The sequence below is a fragment of the Notolabrus celidotus genome, chromosome 15, assembly GCF_009762535.1.
Source record: "Notolabrus celidotus isolate fNotCel1 chromosome 15, fNotCel1.pri, whole genome shotgun sequence".
Classification (NCBI taxonomy): domain Eukaryota; kingdom Metazoa; phylum Chordata; class Actinopteri; order Labriformes; family Labridae; genus Notolabrus; species Notolabrus celidotus.
Genome location: NC_048286.1, coordinates 10,002,635 through 10,022,514, shown reverse-complemented (window position 1 = coordinate 10,022,514; position 19,880 = coordinate 10,002,635). Strand labels below are relative to the sequence as shown.

General features: G+C 39.2%; 1 protein-coding gene across 1 annotated transcript in view; it reads left to right on the top strand.

The window, feature by feature from the left end:
* Positions 1–19,880, top strand: part of LOC117826943 (guanine nucleotide exchange factor VAV3-like) — a 69,444-nt gene that overhangs the window by 28,584 nt on the left and 20,980 nt on the right. The window contains exons 12-21 of the mRNA XM_034703371.1: positions 1,928–1,996; positions 2,925–3,011; positions 5,182–5,267; positions 5,688–5,820; positions 8,459–8,568; positions 11,200–11,298; positions 11,852–11,943; positions 12,744–12,766; positions 15,089–15,113; positions 17,639–17,769. Coding sequence (XP_034559262.1) covers positions 1,928–1,996; positions 2,925–3,011; positions 5,182–5,267; positions 5,688–5,820; positions 8,459–8,568; positions 11,200–11,298; positions 11,852–11,943; positions 12,744–12,766; positions 15,089–15,113; positions 17,639–17,769 — 855 coding nt within the window. The remainder of the gene's footprint in view (positions 1–1,927; positions 1,997–2,924; positions 3,012–5,181; positions 5,268–5,687; positions 5,821–8,458; positions 8,569–11,199; positions 11,299–11,851; positions 11,944–12,743; positions 12,767–15,088; positions 15,114–17,638; positions 17,770–19,880) is intronic.

Here is a 19,880-nt window from a genome sequence, read left to right as displayed (position 1 = left end):
GGAGAAAGTCATTAACAGAGATTAAATGAAAGTGGATAGTGAGGATAGATAGTTTATTTCTTCTTTTTAATCTGATATAACAGAGATAATGAACAGTTAATTGGCCTATAAGTATTGTTATTTTATTAAATATAACATGCATAACTTTGCAGTTAAGCCTGCTACCGCACAACGCATCTTGTCTTGGCAGCTTGTAATTAACTGGCTGCATCTGGCTAGAATCAAGCAAAAGTCTTTGTGTGCTATAAAAAATAATAAGCACCATGCTGCAGTGTACCAACCAGATCACCCAGAAAAGCTTGAAACAAGGTATTTATTAACTGACACAATATTATATTACTGTATGTAATTATATTTGCAGTGGAAGTGACTCAGTCTGGTCAAGTATAAGGCTATTTGTATCATGTAGTCCTTGATGTCCAACTGGTCTTTTCACATCAGTGAAGTCATCCACAGGAGACAAAGAACAGATTTAATTGTGCCTCTGTGCAGGATACTTACAGTGAATGTTGAGTATTAATAAAATAAACATTGTGCTTGTGTGATCAGGAGGTTACCAGACTTTCCTTCTACTTATATTTCTCTTAACTATGAAAGGCCATGTGCCAATATCTATCGAAGACCCCTTTACTGTCCACGAACTGGCTCACTTACCAGCTATCTTCTAACCACAGCAGTGTACAAAAAAAAACAGATTCAGAGCAATCGCAGTGTTCAGATCTTTTATGTTGAAGTTGACGTAGCAATAAGACCGTGTGAATAAGATATCACAAGTACTAGAGCTGTTGTGTGTTAGCTTAATATACTAAAAGTTTTAATGAAGCAGTAAAAAGTGTTTCATGTATTATACAATAGAATAATTATTGCTGAAAGCTTCATCTGCATTTTATCTGAAGATACAGCAGTCAAATATTACAGTAAGGTACATTGCAGTAGTGCAGATGTAGCTTTGAGTAGCATTTAATATATGACTCAGGGAAAGCACAATAACTTTAAATTAGTACCATAGAACACACAAATATTAGTAGTTTATTTTGACGTGTCATGCACCAGAAAGGTGCCCATCCCACACGGACCTACGAGAAACTAGAGAACAAACCAGATAACAACAACATGAAGAGAATAAAGGACGAATAAATTACCTCACAAGTCAAACAATGACAATAATTAACACAGCCTTGTACCTCAGACATTGACACTTCACCACTCCTTAAGCAATGACTATAACTTATGTTAATCAAACACAAAGGGTCCTCCTGTGCCGCTGAAAGGCATTCAACATAAACACAGAAAGCTGAAACACTTCACAACAAACCAAGACAATTTCCAGATGTTTTGCAGAGGATCTGACATGTAAAAGCATGATACAATGGGCAATGGAAAAAGTGCATTTCATTTTCAACCTCTCTGCTGCTTTGTATATATATCGCTTACAGTAACCCAAACCCCTGCACGATAATCTGAAATAGGAAACATAAGGTTTAAACAACTGTGTGTATCTTTACTACATAGTTTAACCTTAATAAGGAGAACTGCTAAAGCTCAATCTGCAGAATCTCATAAAAGTGTGTTCTTCGTTAAGTTAGATGCACTGTGTTACAGTATAATGGCTTTTTGCTGAATATGTTATGAATGGTATATATTATTACAATGTGAAAAGTCAAGAGTTTATTTCTTTTCTTTCATGCATATAGTTTTAAAAGTCTTATCTGCAGCCAAATTAATCACTCCCCTGCCTAAAACAACCATAATTCTCTAAAATGGATGAAAATTGTCTGCCTGCTGGTTAGTGTGAGTCTCTTTTTTAAGAAAACTGCATATTAGCACTTTAAAGTGATCATCATGGTTATTCAGTGAACTAACTCGTCTTTACTAAACGTATTTACTTGAGTTTCAGCCTCATTCTTTATCTGTTGTCCTCCAACAGGAGCTCGTCAAACACACTCATGATGCTGACGACAAGACTAACTTGAAGATTGCTCTTGATGCCATGAAAGTAAGTTCCGTGCCCATGGTGAATGAGATAATCATTGTGATGCTAGCTTGATAGCAGTAGAAAGCTAAACTCATCATTGGAAATTCATTGCCTCTCAACTATTAAAGCTGCTGTTGGTAGGAATGGTGTAAAAAACGCTACTTTTTTTCTGCTGGGTTTGGAGAAAAGGTCAGACTACCCATTGGTACTCATCGGTAAGTGGAGTAATATGAGACTATTGTGAAGTCTCTGCATTTTCCAATACCTTTGTATCAAGCAATGTTATTATTCCCCTCGTTCCCGTTATGACGGACCAATCATAGGTAATCTCCAATCCTCTGTCCTGATTGGTTAAGTGGCGGCCCCTTCTACGTCCTCCGATTGGTTGTGAGTCTGGCACTATCGTGACTGCACGCCGACCTGTGTTTAGGGGCTAAGAGGAAATCTGGTTGGGAGGGGGGTGGTGTTGACATTTAGCTTAAAGCTTAGCACACGTAGCACTTTCATGTTCTATCTTGTGAAACTAAGAAAGAATGGTGTAATGAAGGCAAAAGTCACATTAAAGATTTGTCAATGCGGGGGTGTATTTAGCCTAATGGTTGAATTGTGCGCCCGGTTTCGATTACAGCCTGCAGCAGTTTCAACCTGTCCCCAGTCTTCTTGCTAAGCCAAGCTAAGCTACAGCCATCTTGCTAGCTCCAGGCTTTAGCTTCACATTAAAAGAGCGTTGAAAAATCTTTAATGTAACTTTTTTCGACTTATTACACCATTCTTTCTGAAAGTGTGAGAACCAAAAAGAGCAATACAAAATATAACTGAGGTGAAGTTTTTTCCTCTGGGTTTTACAAATACACGAGCCTGGCTTTCTGACTTATTTCACTACCTCCAGACTGAACCAACCCAACAAAGTTTGTGTGTCTGTGTGTCTGTGTGTTTCTGTGTAACCAAGGACCTGGCTCAGTACGTCAACGAGGTGAAGAGAGATAATGAGACTCTGAGGGAGATCGACCAGTACCAGAGGTCTATTGAAAACCTGGTAAACCAAAAATCCTTTTTTTTTTAAGCTGTCAGCAGGGGTTAGTATAAACTTTGTAAGAGTGCAAAAATCAGGACATGTGGCTTCATTTTTTTGTAGATTCACAATTAAAGTCAGTGTTCCTTTAGCTTTTGATCAGACTGGGAGAATCAGCAAATAACATTTAATACAGCTTAAATGTACAAAATGCATGCTCTGATGTAGACTTTTATGCAGGTGAAAACTACTACTCAACACCGAATATTTCTTTTAACATATTGCTAATGCTAAGTTAATTTCTATCATAGTTTTAGACTTGATTAATTCCCTTTTACAGAATTCAAATCCTAAGAATCCCCCCCGCTGTACTCTACCAGTGTGGAGTTGAATTGATATGAAGCCCTTTGAGTCATTTAAAGCTTCTGTGAGGAGTTTTCAGATGGCTATGAAATAGACTGGAATTAAAGGTGACATATTATGCTCTTTTTCATCAAATAAATTGGTCTAAGAGGTCCCCAAAACATGTCTTTGAAGTTTACGCTCAAAAAACCACTTTGAAATCAGATTGTGGTATGCCTGTAAACCCTTCTTTTTCAGCACTGCTCAGAACAGGCTGTTTTCTGTGTCAGTGCCTTTAAATGAGAATGAGCTCTCTGACCACACCCCCTCAGGAAGTGGATGTGGCCTCAGCTCTCCAGCACGTTGATCTAATGTTACATGTTGGTTGAATATACACGGCTGCTCACAGACCCGCGTTACTTCAACCCTCTTAATTTGATCCAGAATCTGATCCTGACGGAGAGGCGCCTGCAGCAGGACCTTTCTGAACGATTGGTCACAGATTTAGTGTTTCTTGTTGTTTCATTTGTCAGTATGTCGACGTGTGCCTTGGTGCACAGCGACGAACATGTAGCTATGTGGCTATGCTAACTAGCGCTAGCACTTTTCCATGAAAAATAAAAATCATCCTCTAGATCTTCAAATCTGCAGACGTGGGGAGTAAAACCGACCTTTGTGTTTATTCAGACAGCCTAAAACTAGCATGCGTCCCTCCTAAGCTCCTTGTTAGCACTTGTGTGCAGGTAATGAAAAACGGAGGAGGGGTTGAGTTGTATTTTACAGTCTATGGGCTGAACAAGCTCCGAGCTCTGACTTCCATTACAGACCGGATGTCATTGTGACGTATGAAAAACACTGAAGACTGAAAGAAATCTGAAGAGGGGCAGAATGGATTTTTTTTCATTTCGGGGGGGTTTGTAGACATGCCAGGGACACATATTTCAGGTGGAGAACCATTAAAAAGTTGATTTTGCATGATATTTCACCTTTAACACTGATGCCTCTTTATGACATACAAAAGCAAACAAGACTAAAAAGAACATGATTTTTATTCCTATACTGCTATTTGTAGTGTCTTAAACTTCTGCCATGGGTAGGTGACAGATAGAGAGAATAACAGGCCACTACAACCTTTTTGTTACATCTGCTACTGCAAAGATTTACTGCGAGTGAATCTGACTTTTAAAAAAGAAAGGATGAGATAGTTCTGTTAAAAACACTTCTTACACAAGTACAGAACAGAATAAGCAAAGAGGTACCACTTTGTCCACAGGGGGCTCCAAAATGGACAGAACTCTAAAGCTCCACACAGGAGCTCTAAACTTCCCCTGTTATAGTTTCTAGATCACTTAAATAAACAGCTTTTATATATCTATGAAATAACCTGTAATGACGTAACATGAAAAAACAACACTGTTAACCCTGAGTCAGGACCAAACAGAGCACACCACAAACATGTCATGTGTAGTTGAATGTATGTAAATTGAATACACCTCATACTCAAGGCAAAAAACCTGATAACAAAGTGCAGTTTAAAGATAGAAAAACAAGGTGAGAAAAAAGGTGGTAAATAGACAGTTTTCAGATAGTAGAAGGTTTGACAGTACCAGCTGTGCAGATATTGTGAGTGAGAGAATGTTTGTCAGGTTGTAAAGACCTAGATTTAACAAGAAAGTTGACTTGAAGCCATGTGATTGTTGATAAAATAAGTCAACCAATAAAGTTATGTAAAGCTGGGATTGTGTGAGCAGTACCACATTTTAACAGAGTTTGATTACACGTTTTGAATCATTATCTTCAACATTATTCGTACATGTTGCATTCTCTTAAATGGATCTCTTTTCTCTTTCAGAATCAGCCTCTGATCAGCTTCGGCCGACCAAAAGGAGATGGAGAAGTACGCATGGTCTCCAGTGTTGACAAGAGGAAACAAGACAGGTTGTTCTATGTCTGGAAAAGAAATTAGGACTACAGACAGGAAGAACAGGCAATTAAATGTCTGAAGTAGATTGCTCTTCTGAAACATAGCTATGCAAGACATTTACCATACCCATACATTTTTACTGTGTGTCTTCCTTTGACTCACAGACAACCTACACAGCTCTCAAACATCACTTTTTCGAATAAATGCAGTAAAAACCATGTGTCTGCAGCATAAAGTAAAGCAAGCACAGAACAAATCATTGCTTTTAAATCACTGCTTTTAACTCATATGGATCCAATAAGAACAGAATTTGTTCAGATGTTCAGAAAGTACATGCACGGTGTAATTTAAAAAACCTGAACAAACTTGCTTTGAATAAATGGTATTCAGTGTAAAAATAGGAGAATATAACATTCAGCCGTCTCTTTTTACAGACATATCTTCTTATTTGATGTGGCTGTGATTGTTTGCAAGAGACGAGGAGACAACTATGAGATGAAGGACATTCTCGACCTCAACTACTTCAAGATCACAAACAACCCCACGTCAGACAGAGAGTGCAAAAAGGTCAGTCGACTAAATGGGTTTCTGTGAATTCAAATAAACAGATGCTACACTTTTTATTAGAATTTGTGCGCCTTTCATTGCAGGAAATATTAGCTCTATGTTTGCATCTATCTCACATTTATAATAAGCTATTAATGTTTATGGTTCAGACCAATACCTTACCCTGCTGTGGTTGCTTTTCAGAGTCTGTTTTGCTGCAGATTTTATTGCCTACATAAATGTCAGCTGCTTAATAAGAGTATTTCTCACAATATTCTCTTCCTTTGTGGTGCAGGCTCAGTGGTGTTTTCTCCTTTTAAAAAAACTTTGATACAGAAACGTGCAAGGCTTTCCCTTTTGTCACTCCGCACACTTCCTGCATGTTATTTTTCGCCTTGTGGGAACATTTGCAGCCGCACTGTAGTGGAGGGGACTTGTTGATGTCTTGTTGATGTATGCTCACAGATGGTGTCTTCTCACTCCGGTGCTGATTGCTAATGTAAAACTGACAGCTTGCCAGAGTGAAATGGTTCTGTGGATTTTTTTTTTCATCAAAGGGACTCCATTATCAACCTCATTTACTCTACTGTGGAACCATGATGTGTGTGTCTGTGTGTGTGTGTGTGTGTGGTGTGTGTGTGTGTGTGTGTGTGTGTGTGTGTGTGTGTGTGTGTGTGTGTGTGTGTGTGTGTGTGTCTGTGTGTGTGTGTGTGTCTGTGTGTGTCTGTGTGTGTGTGAGTGATTGGTAATGAACATGCACAATTTGGATATGTTTTAGGGGATTATATGTATGTGCAGGTTGTCTCTTACATCATATCCAAATTAACAATCTTGTACCGAACATTAAGTGGCAAAATTGATTTGCAATGTGATTCATAAGAAAGTTCACTCATGGGAAATATTCACACACTCTTTACACACATCCACCTATAAACACACACTAACACACACCTTTGGACAGAGATGCTAATACCAGGTGATGAATGTGTGCAGTCTTCCAAGGCTGCTTATGGCCATATATCATTTCTGCTAAATGAAACTTCAGAGTGTGAATGTGGTGCCACTGAGCACCCACACAGGCATCAATGATTTAACACTCAGCAGAGTTCTAAAACACTCGGGACTTTACAGGGCTAGCCAATCACTGTTGGGTAAAACCTACCTTGTTTTTCGATCTCACATAACAGGCTGGAGTAGATTAGGTGACAAAAGCAGAGAGTTTGGGGAATTGCTTGAAAATTGGGCAGCAGTAAAAATCAGGCATCAAGCAGCAGTCATTATATTTACACACAATTGATTAAATCGTTTTATTGAGCATGATGAGGCCTTTGGAATGGGGGATATGACGTTTTCTTGTTATCGTAGATTAATTACATATCTGTTTGTAAAACAAGATTGAAAACTAACTCAAGGTCCTCTTAGGAAGGCTAACGATTCTGCTTCTCTGTGCTCACTTAGTCCTCTTTGGGCAAAAAAACTGGATAAACTCTTATTATTGATGCTCTCTTCATTCAGAGAAATAGATATGACACACTTAGTTTTGTGTTATTGGTTTCCTTTTTTCACTATGCTAAAGACATTTAATAAAAAAAACGAATGTAATATTTTTTGGACAGCTTATCGAAGGAACAATGTCAGATATAATAATAATAATAATAATAATAATAATAATAATAATAATAATAATAATAATAATACATTTTATTTATAAAAGTGCTTGAAAAGTTTCTTTAAGACACTTGACAAAAAAATTAATTATACAATAGATAAGCAAAGGAAAGCAAAGCAAAAAACAAAAACAGAAACAAACAAACAAACAAACAAACAAACAAAAAAATCAATTATAGGTTAAAAGCCTTTCTAAACAGGTGGGTTTTAAAAGAATCAAAATATGCTAACCAGCTCTACAGCTCACGAATGAACTACTTATCTGTATTGTTGTTAAATCTATTCATAAAACAAAAACGTTTAATCATCTTGTAGAGGCGCATTCACTTCCTGGTAGACTTGTTGCCATGGTGAGATTGTCAGGCAAACCAGCAGCTCTCAGTCTTCATTCCTAGCTAAGCTCTTGGCTTCAGCGTCATATTCAGTGCACACATTTCAGATTTCTTGTCCCATGTTTTGGAACAGTTAGCAAGAATGACTGAGAGCTTTTTTCCTAAGTTTAGAAACATTCCTGACAAAGAAGATGTGATAAGTGAATGAAACACCATGTCCCATCAGATAAATTAACCTTGTGAGTGTCTATTTGTCCAACATCCAAGGCTGCTGTAACGTATCTGTATATTTCTGATGAGTGAATAGCTGATATATACTCTTTAATATGGTTTCTCCCATTCTTTGCTTTGTACTATCTCTCTTCTATTTCTACATACCTGATGCCTTTCTTCCTTGTTTGTTCTTCTTTCATGTGGCCTTGAACGATATGTCTCTGTTTACCCTTACGCCTACGCAAATACAACCTTCAGAGGGTATACATGACACAAAAGGAAGACAAACACACAGATGTGGTGGTCCATTGAGTAGATATTGAGAATGTCAACCACTACTGAGAGTATGAGATAATCACAACACTATTAATTATGCTGTAGATTTGATCAAAAAATTGCAGGGCTAGCATCCACTTTGATTGTTCTCTTCTTCTTGACATCTATAGTGGTGCTATGGGTTCTACGTGACACACCAGCAGGGGCACACAGGCTTTGAGCTCTTCTTTAAAACCAGAGAGCTGAAGAAGAAGTGGCTGGATCAGTTTGAAATGGCCATGTAAGTACCGACACACATGAACACAACGCTCTTGATAATCAGTGCAGAAAAACAGTGTGTGTACTACCGAACTAAACAAATTGTGTACTTGAATTAGCCTGTGAATGTTGTGTGTGTCTGTTGGTGTGTGGTGTTTATTCGTCATTGTTTGCATGCATGTTATTCCAAGGCCGAAACAGGTGTTGACTCTTTCATGAGCACTGTTTGATCAGGCCTTTGCTGTAATCAGGCACATGCTGCTGACAACAGTATAACACACACATACACACTCATGCAGACAGAAACACACACCCACACGATGATAAACTATGCCAAAGAGCTTCAAAACTACAAGAAGCCTCTCTGCCTCTGTGTTTCTTCAAATCAGTGCTTTATGGAGGTATATCTTTTGTATTATTTTGTAACAGTGGGAGGTTTTCCCTTCTCCATCCTTTGTTATGCTGATTTGGGGGAATACAGTGTTGTTTTGACATTACATTCTGATTGACTGAGCAAATGCTTTTTTAGTTTTTGTTTGGGCGGATGTGTATGAAACATCCCTGATATGCATGCTGACTACCTGATATGGCCTTCTTGAATATATTTCTTTTCTCTGGCAAAACAATGCACCTTCTTGACATGCAGATTAAACAGTTTCCTACTTAGTGCTTCTCTTTTCTTACTTTAACGAAAAGTATGAGTTAATAAACCTCTATGACAGCCAGGCCCTTGACACCCATTCAAAGCCTCTTGTGTAATTTCCCAAATTTAAAGAGAAACAGCCTTTTTTTCACACCCTTCTTGGAAGTGTTTTTTTTCCCACACAGGTAAAAGGTTTGTGTTTGAAAACAGCTCTGTGTGCCTCTGTGCATTGGGTAATGACACCAGAAGGGGCCCTTCAGAATGTGAAAATTGTACCTGTAAAGAGGATGTGGGCTCCTGATGAAGGACTCACTTATGGGAGCACTCAGTTTAAGAGGCTTCTGGATGGTGTGTTCAATACAGAAAGGGCGTTTCCTGTCACCATTTGTTTGTTCACGTTTCAGAGAGGCCTCTTATTTTCCGCTTGGGCATGTTTTTCCCTTCATGTTTGAATACATGCACATCAAACTGGGATTTGCCAGGGTGATTCAAGTCCTCTTCAAAAAACACGAAAATGCAGTTGAGAAATAATTCCTTCATTTCAGTCAGGTAACAAATTAATTACAGGTTGTTTTTTCAACAGCAATTTTTCTTTCTGTTGATGAAAATGATAAAAACTAGGGTTTTCAGTGTTAACACGTTAATTTTGATGTGATTAAGGTCCAAATTACAGGTTAATTTTTTTATCATGTGCTGTTTAATTTCCCTTTCAGCACAACATTGTTAAGCACGATTGGGCTTCCCTGCTCTTGCTGTCGCTGTAATGGAAAGATTGACACCACTGCACTTTTTTAGTTTTGTTATTTAGTTATGTAGTTAAGTTATGTTTTGGGCCATTATTGCCTTTAATGGACAGGAAAGCTGAAGAGAGACAGGAAATATGGGGGGTAGAGAGTGGGGGCAGTGAATGGTAGAATCCGAGAGTCGAACCTGCACTGCTGTGACGAGGACTATAGCCCCTGTATATGGGGCACATGCTTAGGCCAACTAGGCCAACAGTGCCCCAACACCACTGCACTTTAAAAGGCACCTTTCACCTTAAGAAACTCCCAGACAGCTCAGTTAACAAGTCAACAGTATGCTGTGTAAAACAGAATAAAAAGAAAAACAAAAAAAACATGTAATTAGGTAAAAATAAACTCATTATTTTACAGAATAAGCACTTTAAAGCTGTCTCCTACCTTCAAGTCACAGTGTCTGACCACACTGGTGTAGCTGTGCAGCAAGTCAAGATCATAAAGTTCATTTCACTGCATTCATCTGTTCCTCAAACCAAGACACTGGTAAGACTTACTCTGTATTGTTATTATGGACTCATCTGAAATGCAAAATAATACAATTTTAAACATGATAAAAAATGCACTTTAATTGTGATTTAAAACATTAACCGTTTGTCAGTCCGTTAAGAATGTTTTAAGATTAACTAAATGGAAGAGAATTATCCCCACTGCAGAAATAATCACGCAAACCTTTCAGTCATTTATGTTCCCCAGAAGATTAACCTGAATAACTTTGGTGATTCCCTGACTTTTATCTTTACGCCACAAAGGTGCCTAAAGGGTCTATTATCCCTCTGTTATCATGAAAAAGATCTCAACATCTGCTCTTTTGGCGAGAAACAAAATGTTATAGAGACAATCATGGTTGTCAGGTGATTGATCTGTTCAAAAGTGGTGATGGCTTGATACATCCTGTGGTGCCAGTGAAGTTGACATTTGGGGTTTTGAGTCCAAGAGACCTTTTAGTAGTTTGCAGATTAATTATTTTACACACCTATTTGAATTACGATAGCATGCCTATTATTGCTAAATAGCAATAATACGAATCTAACAACGTGAAAACGAACATCAGCATGTCAGCGTTGTCATTGTGAGCATGCTACCATGCTGATGTTAGCACATAGCTTAATTAACTGCTGTGCCAAAGTGTAGCGTCACAGAGCTGGTAGCCTGGATTTAGTGTAGCCTCTTGTTTATGTGTGGTTACTTTTGTTCCTGCTTCCTGCTTCAGATCGAACATCCGACCAGAGAAAGCCAGCCACAACTCCCACCAGTTCAAGATGCACACCTTTGAAAGGATCACTTCCTGTAGTTTCTGCCACCTCCTCAGGTAATTCTCAGGCCTTGTACATACTCTTTCGTTTTGAGTTAATAAGAAGACTTAAAAATACTCAACTGGGTAAAAAGGTTTTAAAGTGGGAGGCAGTCTTGTGCCTCAGACAGGGTGAACATGAACTGTAACTACATTGTTCCAGGAAGGGAAATCATCATGGCTTATTGCCCTGGTCGGGTTTTTGTGTTCTTATGAAAAAACACTTAAATCTTTATTATATTTAAAGTATAAAAGGCAGACTGACTATTTTAAAGTTCAGTTTTTAATCACCTTTTCTCAGTCACAAAAGGATTTATTTTTCAACTGAAGTTGAAATGTCTCATAACAATTGATGTATTTACTTGTCATAAATATAGAAGTGAAACTGCTAGCTGTCTAAGTTTCTAGCAGACAGCATCATTTCTATGCTTATGAAACTCTGAAGGTCATTTCTTGTGTCATTTTTCTAATCTTGAGACATGGAGAGGCGCCTGGAAATTCCAAATGTCAAGGTATTTCTCTTAAGGAGGCTGTTATACATGCAATTCATCCTGTGGTTTATTGTGTCCAGGGGCATCTTTAACCAGGGTTATCTGTGTCTAAAATGCGGGCTGGGGGCCCATAAGGAGTGTCTGGGTCGGCTGGGACTCTGCGGGAGAACAGGTGAGATGGAGGCATTTCACTTCTGTTTTCAGACTTTTTCCTCTCACAAGTTGTCTGGAGAAATGGGAGGCACAGTTTCCATGATATTTGCTGTGTATATTTATGTCCCTTGGAGAATATAGCTTAATTTTTGGTGGCCTTTCCTCTAGCACCACCATTAGGGCAAAGTTACCCCTAAATATCAAAATCTAAAAGGCAGATTGCCATGAAATTTACTGAGCACATTCATTTCTCCCTGGAGAAAGACCCCCTTACATTTCAGGCACATTGAGAGCTTCAGCACTTAAGCCAGATTGTCAGGCCTGTATATAAGATCTCAAACAGCTAGTTTACCATGAAATATATTGTAAATATTTATGTTCCCTGTGGAATTATTTACTCTGGATAAGGTAACCTTCTGACCTACCTTCAGGCTACAATTTCAACATGCACATACATTTATTTTTCCCTCAAGAAAAACATCTTTTTGATTTAATTGCAGCAAATTTACAAATATTTTTGGCAGTTTGATAAAACCTAAAGTATGTCATATATTAAGCAGGTGTTGTTTCTTACTATGAAGTCAGGCTTCAGCTCTTTGTCACCAGTGCTGCGGCTGCAGTTCGGGTACATTACCCTCCCTGAATACACAGACAGCTCAGGTCTTTGACAAGCCTCCTTAGCATACGCACGGTGGTCTTTAAGCATTCTGAGGCGTGATGAGGGCCAGCAGAGGTTGACAGCTGAGGTTGTATGTCAGAAAGCCACCACACACTCATATTGTATTCCTCTCACCGTGTCTGTCTCTTACCTGACTGCAGATCCTGCCAAGCCGAAGCCTAAGGTAAGACCTGAACTGTTTCCTTTCTTTGACTTCGACAGCAGTGTAACACAGCACACTTAAACCCTCTCTACTATAGACCAGGATTTTGTTACCCAAACTGGAAGATATGTCAAGAGCTGGTGCTGCCGGTGAACAGTTGGAACTTAGAGTAGAGTTGTTAGTGTCCACAGTGTTTCTCATCGTAGGACAAGAGCACTGTTTAACAGTGAGGGTGAGGCACAATAATAAAGCAGAATGTGAATAATCTTAAAAATGTATTATGAATAAAAAGAAAATACAATTTGATTTAAATATGCATCTAACCTCTAACAAAAAATCTTCATGATATACTGAAACATTTTTAGGGGCCTGTTAAAATAAATAAATAAATGAATATATATAATATATATTACACTACCAGTCAAAAGTTTAGACACACCTGCTCATTCAAGGGTTTTTATTTATTTTAATTATTTTCGACATTGTAGATTAATACCGAAGACATCAAAACTATGAAATAATATGGTTTTGTCATAATCTGGATTACAATAGGGATATCCATTGTGTACTAACCCTACCTCTGAACAACACAACTGATGGTCTCAAACACATTAAGAAGGCAAGTCATTCTACAAATGAACTCTTGACAAGGCTCATGTTCATTAAGAACCATTCCAGGAGACCACTTCATGAAGCAGACTGAGAGAATACCAAGAGTGTGCAAAGCTGTCATGAAGGAAGAAGGGGGCTACTTTACAGAATCTAAAATATAAAACATATTGCTTTGTTTAACACTTTTTTGTTCATTAAATAATTCCATATATGTTCTTTCATAGTTTTGATGTCTGTGGTACTAATCTACAATGTTTCAAATAATTAAAATAAAATACAAACCCTTGAATGAGAAGTTGTTTCCAAACTTTTGACTGGTAGTGTATATTCCTTATTTTTCTGTGCCTGTTAACTTTCTATACCTGCTGTACATGCACAGCATCATGAATTACCGTTACATGCTTCGTGATCCAATATAAATGAGAAATCATTCACAATTGATTATTCATCTCACAAGTTATTCCCTTGCTAAAGCATTTACAGTCAATGTAACAGTGTTGGGGCACTGTTGTAGTAGCAGTTTAAGCGAATGACCCACATACAGAGGCTATAGTTTACTGCATGTGTTTCCATGCCCTCTACTCCCCATATTTCCTGCCTCTCCTCAGCTGTCCTATCCATTAAAGGTGAAAATGCCCCAAAATATAACTTAAAAAAAAAAGTGCTAGTTTTTAAAGCTTCTGTGAAGAACTTTCTGTTAGTGTTGATTTTTTGTGGTCGAAGCCCTGTATATCTGGGAGTAATGATTTTTGATTTCTTTATTTTCTTTTAAAGCTTTGTGTTTGGGCATTTTTGCCTTTATTGGATAGAAAAGCTGGAGAGAGACAGGGAACATGGGAGAAGAGAGTGGGGGAAGACATGCAGCATATGGTAGAGGCAGGGAGTCAAACCTGTGACTGCTGTGATGAGGACTGTAGCCTCTGTATATTGGGCACGCTTAGACTTCTAGGCCAAAAGCGCCTCAGGGAGTAGTGATTTCTGACAAAATCTGATCCTGCTGTCTTTTAACTGTGTCACTAAATGTTTGCTGTGAAAAAAGGATGTAAAGGGATGTGTCTTCAGCGTGCTATTTGAACGTGTGATGTTTAACCACTGTAACGGTTTCAGGCCTATAAGTCTTGATGTTAGTTGTTTTGCTGATTTTTCTCACTAACACAGCATCAGTATTACATTTCTCAAGAGCTCAAGACTCTGTCCAGCCAACAGGGCAGTGTGATGTGTTCTTATTGGCTTGTCTCCTGTCTGCTCATTCATTTGGCTGATCAGACCTCTCACATCTCTTGATATGATATGAGTCATCTTTCACTTGTGTAGAAAGTTACCAGAGGTTGTTTTTGGATAAAAACGATAGTCCTCTCACGTAGCAACACTTGCAAGAAATTCAAGTTTCATGAATCTCCGTTATGTTATTCTATAATAACTCATCTCTAAACAGTAGACAAGATGCCTGAGTGGATTGTGGGAGAATCACAGATAAAAAATACATTACGTTTTCTCCTCTTTGGCTACAACTTCCCAGGAAACAGACTGGGTACAAATGTTCACTTTTAAATAGTTTTGAAAACCTGTCTAAAGAGAGTATAAAGTTCAGGGATAATTGAATTAAGAGTATGACTCATTCATAAGGTCAGACTGAACATGTGCAAGAGTAGTATGATTGTCTAATTCCTTCTTCCTCCCTGGTCGTCTTTCCTGTTCTCTGTCTTACTCACTTTCCTTCTCTATCCATAGGAAAGTACACCACCAGCAAACCCAGGTCAGTATGGCTTGACCGCTTGGCCACTTCCATGAACCTGCTAAGGGCTTTACGTGGTCCCTTTTAAGCTGCTTTCATCTTGGTTCTGTAACAAAACAGAAACACTGCAAGGATGAAAAGAATACTGTTAGTCAGAGGCCAGAGAGAAAACCTGGAGGAGATAGATGCTGGTTTAAAGCAAACCCTCAGATGTTACCATAGATATCCCACTCACTATTTTTTTGATCAAATATTACTCAAGTCTTTCTTTTTTACCCTAAAGACGTTTTCTTTGAAAAGCACTGACAGGAATCTCTCCTCCTCACACGCAGGCTTGAAAAGGAGGAAATGAGCAACAAAAGTTTCCTCTTAACAAATAAATTTGGGGCGCTGGTGGCCTAGCGGTCTAAGCGCCCCACATACAGAGGCTATAGTCCTCGTCGCAGGGGTTGCTGGTTCGATTCCCGGCCGGTCAACCATTTCCTGCATGTCGTCCCCCACTCTCTGCTCCCCACATTTCCTGTCTCTCTTCAGCTGTCCTCTCAAATAAAGGCAAAAAAGGCCAAAAATATAACTTTTAAAAAAAACAAAAAATTTGAGTAAGAATAACCAACGAATAATAGGATGCAGAAGGAATCCTTAACCAAAGCATAAAGAGCCTTTTTCTCGCCGCATGCTGCGATGCTGAGACCCAAGACAGCATTGAGATGAATTGGAGTGGGTGGAATCATTATGAGGGCCACGGCAGGAGAAATTTTCTGCTGGCAGAAAAGCACTTCCAGCAGTCTATATGCCTCAGCTTCAACCGCTGAGCTTTGCCTTTGTGATAAATCAATTTTCATGAAGAGCTTTATGAGAAAGACATCCGTGCTTGTTGTCCTTATTAAAAACATGAATGTGAGATATTCCATTCATCTTAGGTCACCGCCAGCTAATAGCGTCCTCCGGGCTGGTTTTGCGGGGGAGACATGGCTGGAGGGGAAGAAGTGTCTGAGGGGGCTGAATGTGTGAGTCTGAAGAGAGTAAGTGGCTGTGTCTCTTAAGTTGGCAGGGGTGTTTAGTCTTAGCCTTAGCCCAATGCTTGTGGCTGTATTTGTCTGGCATGCCGAGGAAAGATTGGAGCAGCTCGGTACAGGAATTGAGGAGATTAATTTCCTGCAAGAGTCAGTTGCTGCTTTTTTAGAATGGCGCATTTCAGGTGATTTAGACCTCGGAGTGTTAAAACCTTCAGGACAATGATGGTATCAGAGTTTGTTTCATATACATCATAAGCTTAAGGAATACAAAGAAGAAAAACAGTGTTTGATGAAGTGTTGGAAAATATCAGCCCTGTCATAGACTAGCGACCTGTCCAGGGTGTATCCTGCTTCATGTCCAATGACAGCTGGAAGTTGCTGCAGCCCCCCCAACCGTGAACTGAATATAGGGCATAGATAACGGATGAATGATGGATGTTTTGAAAATATCTGCCTCTGAGACTTCTGCTGGTGTTCTGCATTATTCTGTTTATCAAAACTAAAAAGCAACTTAACAGCCAACACTCATTTTCTGCTGACCTCTGGTGGTTCTAATTCAGTCAGTATACTGTTAAGTGCCTGTTACAGGTATAAAACAAGATGCAAAAAATGCAGAGGGCACTGAACCCTGCTTTAACTCATGGAAAAGTAAATAAAATAGGGGAAAAAATACTGAAAAGTTGGCAACAATCTAAATGTTGTATGGGTCGACTGGTTATCGGCCTGGGTGATATTTGGCATTTGGTCATGGGGCATTTGAACACCTCATTAAAGCAGTAGTTTCAGAAATACTCGATCCAATGATCACAATTTGGCCCTCGTCAAAGTCGCTCACAAGCCTTACCTTTGCCAGTTTTTCCTGCTTCAAAACACATCAACTTTCACTTGCTCCCTAACATTTCCCACCCATTAACAGGTGCAATTATAAAGAAGCAATCAATGTAATTAACTTCACCTGTCAGTGGTCATGATGTCATGGCTGAATCAGTGTATATATCATCAATATACGCTCCTTTTATTAGCCACACTGAACATTTTGTTGATTCACAGTTCTTGAACTCCACCACCGACTGATTATGTACTTCATTTGGCAGTTTGGTTATCACACCTCACATTAAATAAAACACTGCTCTCAGTGAGTGTGATTAAAACACATGCAAAATATGATTTTATAACATCTCAGGATAAAAGGTTACAACACCAGAGTTGGGTCACTTGAGCAGTTTCATGAATATTTGGTTAGCTTATACCTCCACCTCATCTATATTTGGTTTTCTATACGTTTTTGATTGAGTAAATGTGCATGCATTACACTCTGTGATGCAGATGCCTTTTAATTTCTCCCAGGTCTCATCAGCAGTACTCATTTCAGTTCATACATGGTTACAGTATTTTAATCAGGAAGTAATGATAAATGAATCAGTCTGCAGAAGGTGTGACGACTCCTGCAGTGCTTTTCATTTGTATAGAGCTTTCTAATAAACAGCCTAACATGTGAGTAAATTCATATTTGTATTCCCGGTCTGTTAGGTTTACCAAGGATGGTTGTGAATCAGAGACTACAGTGGCGTCCCCTGCCCCACTGCGGGCCCCCACTAAGCATTCAGGCAGGGGATGTCATTGAACTGATGTTTGCCGACCTGCACAGCTCCTGGTGGCAGGTGCGTGTCACTCAACTCATCCTCGTTTATCTCGACATCTGTGACTCTGAAAAAAAACAACATGTTACGGCTCACCGGGCTGGCTCGGTGCACGCAATGTCTTGCAGTGTCATCAGTTTGAATCCCTGCTGCATGTCATCTCCTCTCTCTGTCTCACTACCTGACAGAGAAAAGGTTTTAGAAATATGTGAATGGGGTGAAATCAACAGATAATTTACCGGGCATTATTGTTTCTAATCACGTACAGAGATAGTGCTTGTTTATCACCGTCTGTCCCCCTGTCAGGAGAGTCCATAAATATGACATAATGATGAGGTCAGTGTTCATTTGAAATATCAGAAAAAGATCCGTATGAACCTCCACTGAGCCCTGGATACATTAGGAAAGGGGGATATCTGTCTGTTTTTCACTCCTCAGATTGAATCACAGCCCCATCAGATGATCTAACCAATTAGTGGCTTCAGCTGATTAATAGAGTGCCACAGTGAGACGATAAAACAGCAGACAATTTCAGCCTCTGGAGGATGTTTTAATGGTTGGTGCACAACCTGGTGTACAGGCACATTAGCAGCCATCTCACGAGGTGGGCCATCGGTTGACAGAGTTTGACCTTATCTATTTTTGAAAGGATGGCGATTTATCTGGGGTCTTCCGGCAGCCTCCCTAGCTGTTTCTCACTCTGCTTTACGGCGGCATTAAGCCTCATCCTCCTTCTGGTGCCGCTCCAATCAAACTGCAGTCTTTGCCAACGGCACGGCTGGGAGTTGGCCGTGAGCCTGATTTCCTATACTCCGTGTTTTTCTCTGTGTGTGACAGAGCACAAGGTGGAGGGTGAGAGCAGGAGAGCCAGGAGATTTCTTGTAAGCCGGTTGAAACGGTGAGCAGAATGTCATGCCACAGACCTGATGGCATGGCTGCATTGTTTGCTACCATGGTGACCATGCATGCTGGGAGGGGATGATTCAATTAATTAAATGATTATACACATTTTTGTGTATTCCTGTCTAATACTATCATAGAGCGGTTAAAACGTATTCAGGATCCAATGCTTCTCTAATACAGTTAGTGTTACTTGATCTATTACACAAGTTTATTATGAAAATAGGGATTTCTGAGGTTACTGAGCATTGAAGTGTAGAAGAAAGGGCTGTGAGGGGAAAAACAATATCAGCAGACACAGTATGTTCTTTAAAACACCCAGAATATTAACGTGGCAATGCCTTTTTAAACTAGCTTGCCTGCAAAGACCACACTTTAGAAGATCTATGATGAACCCAAAGGAGATTATTCATGGATCTCTTTTCAGTTCAAATATCAAGAGAATGAGAGCACATTGATGTTTCCACTGCAGTTTGAATAGTAAAGCTAAACTCAGCCACTGAGGAGATATTAATGTTTAAACTGAAGAAAACTGTTAAGCCTACAAATTTGAAGGAGCAGATTTCAAGGAATATTACATCAGTAGGCTGTGAGCGGTCGGTGGGTGATTTCACAGTATGATCCAGAGAAACATACATTGATCATTTGACCTGGGGAAAAAACATTAGAGAGAACTTAAAACCTTAAGCCTACTTAATGTGTTGTGTTAAGAGGATGTAGAGCTTGGGAACAGAACCTTGGAACCCAGGCTCCAAATGTAAGGTAAATATTCTTTGGCTTACAACTTTAAATTCCTTAAATGAATTCAAGAAATAATTATGATGTTTTTAGTCGTAGGTTGTAGAAACATGGATGTAGTCTAAGTGACATTACACATCGGTTTCTTTGGCAAAACAAAGGTGGTCGCCATATTGGAAATGTTTACGCAACTTGACTTTTGGTCGACCTAGGAACCGGCAAAACAAACAGCTACCACATGCCCGCCTGTCAGTCAAGCCAGCCACGCCCCTAATTATGCCTTAATATATAAAACTCATAACCTTAATACCTTCTTAAGGGATGAGTTATAACCCCTCATACAGTATTAATAAAGGAAAAGTGAACAAACAATGGGATATCTAGACAAAAAACATTTCTTTGTACCCGTCTGTAGACATGTTGAAGACAATTTGAGCCTCAAGTGGACTCTCAAGAAACTGAAATATTGTGAGCCTTCAGATTAGTTTTATTGT